This window comes from Polypterus senegalus, chromosome 8 (assembly GCF_016835505.1).
Source record: "Polypterus senegalus isolate Bchr_013 chromosome 8, ASM1683550v1, whole genome shotgun sequence".
Lineage (NCBI taxonomy): Eukaryota > Metazoa > Chordata > Cladistia > Polypteriformes > Polypteridae > Polypterus > Polypterus senegalus.
The window spans coordinates 5,840,466-5,852,981 of NC_053161.1; the positions used below are offsets into that span (position 1 = coordinate 5,840,466).

The following is a 12,516-nucleotide window of genomic DNA, read 5'->3' on the forward strand; positions in this document are numbered from 1 at the left end:
CTGTGCATTGTGACCTTCCACTCCCTTTCTGAGATGTTGAGTGAGAGATCCTTTTCCCACTGTACTCTGAGATCCTTGAAAGGAAGGGACTGTAAAATGTTTTTACATATTACAGAGATGCTGTGTGAGTCCTTGGGACTGATCAGTATTTTTTCCGGAATAGAGGTAGGTGGGAGGTGAGGAAAATTGAGCAGGATTTATTTAACAAAGTTTCTAATTTGAAGGTAGTGAAAAAAGTGTGTTGCTGGAAAGTTAAATTTGGTGTGTATTTGTTCATAGGATGCAAAGACGTTGTCTGTGTCTCTAAGTGATTTAATCCCAGATGTTTTCCAGGCATTAAAAACTGTGTACGTTTGAGAGGGTGGGAAAAGGTGGTTCTCGTATAGAAGTGCCACAGATAAAAGCTTCTCTGTCTTAAAATACTTCCTACATTGGTTTCATATTCTGAGTGAGTGAAGCACAGTTGGTTTGTTAGTATATTGGCGATGACTTCTACTTATTGGGGTGCAAGCAAGGAATATAAAGAAGTACTGCAGGATTTTATTTCTATTGCGGACCCAGCCTGTGTATGTTTATCTATTTATGTCAATGTCCTGATTTATACAGCTTGTATATTTGCTGCCCAGTAATAACATTGAAAGTTAGGAAGAGCCATGCCACCTTCTGCCTTAGGTCTTTGTAGGGTTGCACTTTGGATACGTGGATGTTTTGAATTCCAAATAAATGAGGTTATGCTTGAATCTAATTTCTTAGAAAATGATTTATTGATGTATATTGGAATGTTTTGAGATAGAAAAAGAGGTTTAGGAGGGATATTCATCTTGATAATGTTAATTCTTCCAGCTAAATTGAGATGAAGGGTAGACCATCTATGCAAGTCTTGCTTAATTTTTTCCATACAGACGGCAACATTTTTTTGATAAAGAGCTTTATATTTATTTGTGATGTTTACCCATTGGTTTTTAAACTGATCCGTGATGGTAAAATGGAAGGTGGCCAACCTAACTAATATTGCATGCTTGAGAATTCACTGGAAAGAGCTCACTTTTGTTGAAATTAATTCTGAGACCAGAAATCTTTTGAAATTCTGTTAGTGCTGTTAGGACTGCAGGCACAGTATTTTGTGGATCTGATATATACAATACCATATCATCTGCATATAGAGAAATTTTCTGTTCAAGTCCTTCTATAATAATCCCCTTTATCTCATAAGCATTTCGACAGTGAACTGCCAGTGGCTCAATGGCAATTGCAAAAAGCAGTGGTGACAAGGGGCATCCATGTCTAGTCCCACGTTCTAGTTTGAAGTAGTCTGAATTAATGTTGTTAATACAAACTGAAGCTTCTGCACTGGTATACAGTAGTTTGATCCATGCAGAAATGATCGGGTCAATCCTAATCCAATGTAGTGCAAAGGTAGTTCCATTGAACCATGTCAAATACTTTTTCTGCTTCCAATGATAATAATATCTCCGGGGGGTTAGACTTTGTGGGTGAATATATAACATTAAAGAGGCGTAGAAGGTTGGAAGCTAAACTAATAAATCCAGTTTGATCTTGTAATATTCCTGAAGAAAGCACTTCCTCAATCCTTCCATCTAAGACTTTGGAGTGTAATTTAACATCATTATTGAGAAGTGAAATTGGTCTCTATGATGCACATTGTAATAAGTCCTTAGTAAACCCAGGGAATGATGTTAAACAGTAGCTCTGGATAAGCATAGTAAGACCTAATACAATAAAGACTGAGACTGATGTTAAACAGTCTCCTTAAAAAAAAAAAAATCACACACACACATATATATATATATATATATATATATATATATATATATATTTATATATATCTATATATATATATATATATATATATATACGAATATAATTGTATTTAAAACATAAACAAAAAGTGGCCGAGAAGGAAATAGGATGTATAATTATAGTATCAAAATTATTGCAAGTGGATCGAACAGCCAGTAAGATATTGCAAAAAAGTATTGGGATCAATTATCTTAGTGCTTTTTCTGCGTCCCCCGTAGAAGTAAAAATGTAGAGCTTGCCATGAATGTCCACTTTCAATCTGGCAGGATATGAAAGGCTGTATCTGATCTCGGGTTTCCATAAGCAAAGTTTCATGTTGTAAAATGTGACACATTTAGCTGCTTTTGAGGGAGAGAAATCTGGGAAAATACGAATGTGGTTATTTTCAAATATAATCTCTTGTTTCTGTCTGAGGTATTTAATCCTTGTATGATGCGGTGATCATTACCTTCAATTCGGACAGATCATTTAGGTCTCCTCTGCGCTTTGCGGGTGAAGTGGCAAGCCCAGTTAAAGTCAATGCTCCCATCTCGCAAAGAGTAGTTGACAATGCTGAATCTTCTGGAATCGACAAGCAACCCTGACCTGACTCACTTGCACATATGCTCCCACTTTCGCTCTCGGCTAGAGACGATGCAGCAGCGTCAGGTCCCAGGAAATCTGTTTCAGGTCAGTCTCTGAAAGGCTGTACCATCAGCTTGGACTTGATGCCTGTCTAAGCTTGGATGAAGCTTTTGCGTTCTTTTCCATTTCTTTCTGAGCCCCTTTCCTGCCACTCATGTTTATATATGTTTGTATTTACTGTAGTTGAACCCCCTCGGGTTGAGTAAATAGAGGATACCTCAGGATGATAAAAAATAAGAGAAGCAATAGCACTGCTGCTAATGTTCTGCTTCATATGTCCATCTCCCATAACAGACGAGAGCACATGTATTTTATTGCTTTATTACTCTTCCAGGTTAAGCCAAGTAGAACCTCTTATAATATAAATACATTTTAATGAAGTCATATAAACCCATCCATCTGTTCCATTTAATATCCTCATATTCCAGGCTAAGGTCTTGAGAAGCCAGAGTCTATTACAGCAGCATGTGGTATATAATAATAATTCTTTGCATTTATATGGCAGAAGCAACCTTGAATGTTTCACTACCCAGAGAACAATCCACATAAACACTGGGAAAAAGTGTAAACTTTATGCAGACAGAGACAGGCCAAATTTTTAGTGTAGCTGTAACTGAAGCAACAGTGCTAAGCACTTTATCACCATACAGACTGCTCCTATATAAACAGGTTTTTCATTAAACATTCTTCTGCACTACACCTGGTGAGATGGAGGAGGAGCAACCAGGCCCAGAGGCACTCCACATTGCCAGAACCTCCAGGCTGCACATGCTGCGCTAGCAGACGATCTTGACATTGCAGGGTCTTGTGGCCTGCCGTAGGCAAGGAGACTGAGTGGTGTCAGTTTGATGAGGATGTTGATGCTGCCCCCAAGGCTTCATCAAGGGGTGAAGTGGATCAGCAGTTCCATTGGATGTGTATTTTGATTATTAGTATCGGTGCACAGAGTTTTGGTATTAAACAACCAAAAGCTAATAACAATGCAGCCAGGCCAAATTGCCACGAGATTAAGATTACCCAGTTTAGGAAAGAACCGAAATCTTTAAGACATCAATACAGGAACATGAGAGAGGAGGACAAACCAGCACTTACAGAATTCAGAACATCCTAATATGGAAGCTAATCTCTCTTAGACATGCTGAGTGGCACAGGAAAAGGGGAAGAGAGAGGGCTCGCAAGTGAACTTCCTTTTTAGCAAATCTCTTTGGATTCACTCAGGATCTGCTTCGGCAGAAGCAGAGCAGAACCCTTGCATGCCTAGAAGAAAATATCAATTCTTACCTCAGAGACATGTACAGTGATAGCAGGAGGGAGGAAGAGCTAGCCCACTGTAAAGAGCTATTCACAGCACCTGAGCCCTCTATCTACTTTAACGTCAAGGAGCATACCCTAGAAGAAGTCAGGAATACAGTCACAGTTGCAAGTGGAATTCCATACAAAGTGTATAAGCATTGCCCAAGTCTCCTGGAGAGACAGTGGAGACTCATCAAGGTAGTGTGGCGGAGAGGGAAATGAGCCAGGTAGTAGAGATATACAGAGGGCAACATCACACAGTTCTGTTCAATCTCTGTGTTCAGTGTTGAAGGCAAAGTGTTTTTTAAGATTCTTGCTAATTGTCTGACAGTGTATCTCCTGAGGAATTCCTATATTGATACCACAGTGCAAAAGGAAGGAGGCATACCAGGCTGTATATATATATAAATATATATATATATATATATATATATATATATATATATATATATATATATATATATATATATATATATAAATACAGGACTGACTACCCAGTTGATCTGCAAGGCAAGGGAGAATAGATTAGATCTGGCAGTCATTTTGCTAGACCTTGCCAACACTTATGGATCCTTTCAAAATAAACCTGTGACACAAGTGCTGACAAGATACTATGTTCCAGAGAAGTTTAAAGACCTCATACTAGATTATTATAATAGTTTCAGTGAGATATTCAGTTACAGTAACATACATCTACATGGCATTATCTAGAGAAAGGCATTATCATGGGCTGCACTATATTAGCGTACTTGTTTGCCCTGGCAATTAACCTGCTTGTCAAGGCAGTAGAAGCAAAATGTAGAAACCCCCTGTTCAGATCTGGCATATATCAACTTACCATTAGAGCTTTTATAGATGACCTGACTGTCACAGCAACATCAGCGGCAGGGTGCTGATGGCCACACCAAAGGCTGGAAAGGCCGATAACATGGGCAAGAACACGATAAAACTCGGGGGAGGGAGAGAGATGTCAGTTAATCCAGGAAGAGATATGTGGAGAGGTGGAATATGAAAGCAAGGCAGTGGCTATGCACCAGCAGGGAGCTTGGATCAATTGGGATCATATAACTGCCCGAAAGATCACATGGGCAGAACTTTGGAATACAGAACCAGCTACACTGACATTTCTAATTCAGTTGGTGTATGATGTCCTTCCAAGACCGTTCAACCTGCATTGCTGGGATTGCTTATACCCCGGTATGCTGCCTGTGATGGGCAAGAGGTTCCTTGGAGCATATATTGAGCTGCTGCCCAAAAGCCTTAGGAGAGGGGAGGTATAGGTGGCGCCATAACCAAGTGCTGAAGGCAGCAGCTGATACTATCTGCTGTGGAATTCAACAGAGCAAACACTAGCTCCGAATAAGATACAACATTGCCAATATTAGGGCAGGGAAAACCCCAGTTGGGGCTCAGGGACTCATTTGGGTTAGTAGCCTTTGTGCGGGACTGGCAGCTGAAGGCTGACCTAGGAAAGCAGTTGAATTTTCTGGAACACATCATGAGGGCGACTCTCAGGTCATTTGATCTTAACATCTGATCAGTCTAAGGCTAGTGATCATGATGGAACTCACTGTTCCCTGGGAAGACCGGATAGAAAAATACCTAGAACTGTTAGAGGAATGCAGAAGGCATTGGTGGAAGACCCGATGAAAGCCCATCAAGGCTTTGCAGGGCCGTATGTACATTGGGCTCTCAGTCTCCTTGGCATTAGAGGGGTGCAGGAAGAAAGAGCCACCAATAACATAATAGATGCTGCAGAAAAAGTATCAAGGTGGTTGTGGATCAAGAGGGTTGATCAACCCCAGCTGGGTCGCCTGGGTGAGGGTTTCTGATGACCTAAGACCTGAAAAATTTTATGACCCTCGGGTCATGACTGATGATGTGTCCAAGTTGCAGCATTTGTTGTATGAAGAAACCTGCTTTTTCAATAGCTTTTATGGCTAGTCTGTTTTAGAGGTAGTTGCTGAGGTAAATTTTTATGTACAGCAAAGGGTGTGTAATGGATGCAGTAGTACATTTCAGAAGACTGAATACAATTATCTACAATTCCATGTTGGGTTGCCAATATCTAAAAAGGTAACATACATTACCTCCTTTGTGTTAATACCTTGTCTCTTTTTAATTCACCAATTCATTTTCCTAGATTGATTGATCAATATGAAGGATGTTGCTGAGGGGAATTGTCTGATGCACTTGATGAAACTTGTAACATGTCAATGATCTTGTAGCACTTTCCCTGCATGCAGCCTCAGCAAAGATATACATATAATTACACAGATGAAGTGCAACTCAGCACTGATGACTGCAATCTTATATAGAGAATGAAGAATGACTTAGTGCAGATGACGTGATGTAGGGCTGAGATTTCAATATGAACCATTAAAATCCACTTAGTCTTTTTTTGAATAGTTATAAGTGAAAGTTAACTACCAATGGTTAGAGTGTTGTGGCACAAAAGCTAAAGCAAGTTACTTATAGACTAAGATAAGGTGTTTTCTTTTCTACAGCTTATAACAATTATCATAAAAATCTAACTAACTTACTCTCATTATTACAGTAGTTACTCTATTTTTGCTTTATTTTTTTCCATATCTGTGTGACATATGCATATTAAAAAGCATTACTAGGTTACCTAATTTATTTTTTTATTTACATGTGAAATGAACTGTATATTTTCTGTATTTTGCAGATGACAAAGGGCACTCACATAGTTCTGAAAACTCTAAAAATGAGATTAACATAAAGGAATCAAAGACTTCACTAAATGAGAGACCAAGACCTGTTGGAGCATCAGCAGAAAAGGAAATACAAGAGGACATAGCTGACCAAAAATCAGGCGAGAAAAATCTAGAAGAAAGACCAGTGCAAATCATCATTAAAGCTGAAATATCTAGTGTTCACCCAGAATCTGAATTAAAAGATCAGTTTTTGCCTCCCATTTAGAGTGAAGTCCTGTGAAAACATGGATCAAAAATTATCATAAAACATCTGACCACAATATTGGGTTATTCAGTTTTCTCAAAATTACCAAAGTAGAATATAAGTGCAATATCTTAACCTTGACATTTTTAAAAGTGATTTTTTATATGACAGTAATACTTGACATTATGATGCAAATAAAATATAATTTGCTAATTCAGATTTGTTAAAAAAAATAAACATAGACTTGAGACACATTGTAATGATAGATATGACTTAAAGATACTGTAGTTTTTCCAAAACTTGTTGAAGGCTAGAAAAATCTGTTTAGCTGTAATATTGTATCCATTTATAATAGTAAGGGAGCTATAAAGCTGGTACATGTATCAATCATTATTTTATAAAGTGACTTTCTCAATATTTTCCATTTTAGAACATTTTATGTTTGTCACAGTTTCAATAAGTATTGCTAACCTATTCTTTGTTTGCAGTTCCTCGGGTTCTAAAAAGTGTTCCAAGCAACAAGATTTTTGTTTTCCACTTAGTTAAAAACATTTTGTCATAAATTTGTTATATTTTTGGTTCCCTTTTTACGAAACTAAGTTAACATGTAAATTCCTCTATTATAAAAGAAAATCCTGAGACGAGATAAGGCTATTTCCAAGACATATTTTCAAGTCCTGTGAGACGAGACTTTTGCCATGAGATTTTTTCAAGTCCTGCCCTCCTCTCAACCATATTCAACCATGCACACAGTCCTCTCACTTCTCATTCGTGTGAATGCTTTTGTCAGACACAGTTCCTGCTCTCTCAGATCTTATCAATCTTTATGTTTTCCTCACTTTACGTTCCCAATTGAAGAAGACTTATTATGTCCAAATCTTATTGAAGAATTTCATCCTAAAGAGTTATCAACAGAAGAAATGAGTACATGGGCAATCCTAGCACCAAGAAACGATGAAGACAAACAAATTAACGCAAAAATTGACGATCAGTTACACTGCAAATTGGTTAATGCATATCAATAGACTATTCTGAAGCAGTTGGTGGTGATCATGCAGAAGATGAAAACATCAACCTACAATATCGTGAAGAATATCTATAATCGTTAACACCGTCCGTTCTTCACTCACGGTCAGTTATACGTTGTCCAATCACAGAATCAACATTAAATGCGATATCGATGAAAATTTAATTAAAAAAATTGTTCTAACTGAAGTTTTACAGTAAAAGTGTAACTTTAAAAAGTATTTGCATGTTAATTTCAAAGCCAAATAAAAAGAAATAGTATAACACAATGAATAACTCTAACGCAACATAAAACATAATTTACTTTCAAATTATTAGGTTTTACTGTTTTTTATTATGGTTAATTACTTGCTGTAATGTAGTTAATTCTATCATACATATGTAACAATTACCATGAAAATAACAGTCTGTTTAAATTGTACATCCACATCCTCATACGTGAGTGGCAGAAACACAAAGAGGCTAGCACATAGCACCGGCCCGGGGGTTGGTGAGCGAAGCAAGCAGGGGGCAAAGACACCTAGTATTCATAAATAAGAAAGTTCTTGGCACCATTTAGTCACCATAGTAACACATATGCCTGAAGAAAATAAGAGACACTAATTAAAAAGACAAGTGCTCCCCATATATCGATACATATGTTCCAAACCATTTGTTCCCATGATGAGCAATGGCAGTTCAGACCCTTTCCTGTTGAAAATTTAAATTAAAATTTCATTAGAAACATTAGAACACTCTAGACGAGAACAGGCCAGTCCTATCCACTTATTTCCTCCAAGAAAACATCAAGTCGAATTTTGAAAGTCCCTAACATCTTACTGTCTACCACACTACTTGGTAGCTTATTCCAAGTATCTATCGTTCTTTGTGTAAAGAAAAACCTCCTAGTGTTTATGCAGAATTTACCCTTAACAAGTTTCCAACTGTGTTCCCATGTTCTTGATGAACTCATTTTAAAATAACAGTCTCGACCCACTGTACCTTCATAATATACCTTCATAATTTTAAACACTTCAATCATGTCACCTCTTAATCTTCTTTTGCTTAAACTGTATAGGCTCAGCTCTTTTAATCTTTCCTCATAATTCAACCCCTGTAGACCTGGAATCAGCCTAGTTGCTCTTCTCTGGACCTTTTCTAGTGCTGCTGTGTCCTTTTTGTAGCCTGGAGACCAAAACTGCACACAGTACTCAAGATGAGACCTCACCAGTGCATTATAAAGGTTGAGCATAACCTCTTTGGACTTGTACTCCACACATCGTGCTATATATCCTAACATTCTGTTAGCCTTCTTAATGGCTTCTGAACACTATCAGGAAGTTAATATCATAGAGTCCACTATGACTCCTAAATCCTTCTCATAAGGTGTACTCTCGATTTTCCGACCGCCCATTGTGTATTCAAACCTAACATTTTTACTTCCTATGTTTAATACTTAACATTTACTGACATTAAATTTCATCTGCCACAAATCTGCCTATGCTATCCAAGTCCTTCTGTAATGATATAACGGATTCCAAATTATCTGCTAATCCACCTATCTTGGTATCATCAGCAAACTTAACCAGCTTGTTACTTATATTCCTATCCAAATCATTTATATATATTAAAAATAGCAGCGGCCCTAGCACTGACCCCTGTGGAACACCACTCTTAACATCGGCCAGTTCTGATGAGGTTCCTCACACCATCACCCTCTGCTTCCTGTGTCAGAGCCAATTCTGCACCCATCTAAAAACATCACCTTGAATACCCACTTCTTTTAATTTGATGCCCAACCTCTCATGTGGCACCTTATCAAATGGTTTCTGAAAGTCCAGATAAATAATATCATAAGCTCCACTTTGATCATATCCTTTTGTTGCCTCCTCATAGAATTCCAGCATGTTAGTAAAACACGACCTCCCTCTTCTGAACCCATGCTGACTGTTCAGAATAACTCCTGTCCTTGCCATGTGCTGCTCAATCTTATCCTTAATAATTTCTTCCATTCATTTTCCTGTGATGCATGTTAAGCTTACTGGCCTATAGTTGCTTGGATCTGCCCTGTCACCCTTTTTATATAATGGGATGATATTTGCCATTTTCCAGTCCTTTGGAATCTCTCCAGTGCACAATGACTTCCTAAAAATATGTGTCAAGGGTTTATATATGTACTCACTAGCCTCCTTAAGAACTTGAGGATAAATATTATCTGGTCCTGGTGATTTGTTTGATTTCATCTTATTTAATCTGAGCAGCACTTCTCCCTCTACAATTTCCAAATCCCTCAGTACCTCCATAGTAGTCGCATTTACCGCTGGCGGGTTATCCACTTGCTCACTTGTAAACACCTCAGAAAAATGTAAGTTTAGGGCATCTGCTATTTCACTGTCTGTATCTTTTAATTCCCCTTTACTATTCCTGATGCACTTGACCTCCTCCTTAACTGATCTTTTACTACAAAAATACTGAAAGAATCTCTTAGGGTCTTCTTTCGCCTTATCTGCTATATTCCTCTCCAACTGTCTTTTAGCCTCCCTGATATCCTTTTTAATGGTTGCCCTCACGTTCTCATACGCTCTACGATTCACTTTGCAGTCATTAGTCTTATATGCCTTATACAGCAGTTTTTTCCTTTGCAACTTCTTTTTTAAATCTTTATTAATCCACCGTGGAGTTTTTTTAGTTTCCTATTATGATGAGGCATTAGTTAATTACAAAGCAAATACTGTAGACAATATTTCAAAAGTTGTTAAACATGAAATAAATTTTATATTTCAGTGACAAAGTTGAGAATTCATAAAACCATAAGAGCTTTGCAATTTGAGCTGAATCTTAATATAACAATAATAAAGGAATTGTTCAGGTGTTAATCAGTAAGTCTCATACAAAACTACATTTTAATGAATAATTTGTGCAAGAAAGCATTCATACAGAGATGTTTAGTTTTACATTAAAGCCAATATAATGATCCTTTTGCAAATGTCAAAGTAATTTTCTGCATACACATGACTTCTAAAATTACCTGCACATTGACAGAGCTTGAATTTCACTTTTGACCCAAGAAATTGCCAGCTCTGACTTTTCAAAAATAAAATTAACACACCCTTTTCACTCCAAATTTACTGAATTGGCAGATTCTTGTAAAATCAAGATATGTGACAGTATTCACAAAACACTATGCACATGTTACTAACAAACATCACTTAATATTTGTGATGTTGTTGTATCCATTTATTTGAAATACATTTAAAAAACAATATTCAGTCAAGGAATCATATAAACAGGTTTTCCCAACTTAGTTCCAAATGGCCTCAGCCAGTCACACTATATTATCTTACAAAAAGTTTCTCCGTCCACTTTTCAATTCAATTCGATTTATTTTTGTGTAGCACTGCTGACTGAGTGTAGGCTCACGTTGATGTACTTCACTCCCTCCCCTTCTTAAGTTGACATCCCTCCTGCAGTTATACTCCTACCAGCCATATTATGTTTAAATAACCATTTAGGTTAGTGGTTCTCAGATGATTAGGTATCGGGCCCGTTTTTTCTGTTTTTGGTCAGTATTAACTCCAGGTAAAGAAAGTGGAGTTCTGGCATCCAAGCCCATAGGCACACAATAAAAAAATGAATGCCCTGTTTTAATCAAATATGGCTTGTTTAGCACTAGACATTGGGTTAAAAACACATCATAGGTTGTATTCGTGAGAGGTACCTAATTAGGTTAGTTGTCAGGCAAATGTGTAAAGCAGAGTTAAATCATGTTTATCAGTTTCAATGAAAAAGAAAGTTTTGTTGTTTTTAAATTAAATTGTAAAGTAGTGGGATTAATATTGTTGAATTGGGTAATTTTGTTAAAATGTGAATTGCTATGTCATTTGAAATGCTTAAATCTTCTAGGTTTAGTTAACCTCTTTATGAAGTAGATATTCTGGATATGTACAGATTTCATTTTAAGTTGCATGCTTGTCTTTTCTCATGAGTACAAAGACACTCCTCCTTTTTGTAATTTGATTTTATATATGCTATAATTACTGTGTGGTATTTGAACTCTCTTAAATTTCAAATGCAGCAGTAAATTTTTAGGGCAAATGCAGTAGCTGGCTGCTCCACTCTAATTAAAATACTCTGGATTACCTACATTTCTTTGGTTTAGACTGCACTTCTCATACTCTCCAAATATAAAAGGGTCTGTCTAACCATTTAAATCGCTGTGGTCAAAGTTAATATACTGTTTCACGACACACTCTTACCAATCAAAAATATATTTTCATATACAGGAGATGCTAACATAAATGACTACAATTATAATCATAATCATTTGCATTTTTTTAATCTTATTGTATTATATACAATGTTTCAATTCAGTATTAAAGTTCTATGACAACACTGAAAAACAGTAACAGCTCCACTGAATATGTTTATCATCTGAAAGGCAACTAATAGAAAATGAAATCACTTGCTGTGTTAAGGTTTTGCAGTGGTTTTAATAACTGTCCTGAACTTTGAAAATGTTTTAGTGTGTTCTTATAATTGATATGTTATAAAAGTGTACAGCAAGTATTTTTCAGTCCATGTGAAGGAAACGGAATGACTGTTACGAAAAAGCTACTGTAAATAGTTGAAGCATTTCTGTAAAGCTATACAAAAAATATTTGTTTTGATTCTGAGCGATATTTAAAAAAAAAAAAACTTCATCTTGAGTTGTAATGCTCTTCTTGTCATGGTGTCATTCTGTAGATCATGGCAGCGAAATAAAACTGATACTTAGGGGTTTTTTTAAGTCCAAATATAATCAAATGATTGAATAATCATGGCCAAAGTAATTAGTAAACTACTATATGCACT

At 36.7% G+C, this 12,516-nt stretch overlaps 1 protein-coding gene across 1 annotated transcript in view; it reads left to right on the forward strand.

The window, feature by feature from the left end:
* Nucleotides 1-6,681, forward strand: part of dyrk4 (dual-specificity tyrosine-(Y)-phosphorylation regulated kinase 4) — a 45,662-nt gene extending 38,981 nt beyond the window's left edge. Inside the window, exon 12 of the mRNA XM_039760567.1 lies at nucleotides 6,428-6,681. Coding sequence (XP_039616501.1) covers nucleotides 6,428-6,681 — 254 coding nt within the window. The remainder of the gene's footprint in view (nucleotides 1-6,427) is intronic.
* The last annotated feature ends 5,835 nt before the right edge of the window (nucleotides 6,682-12,516 follow it).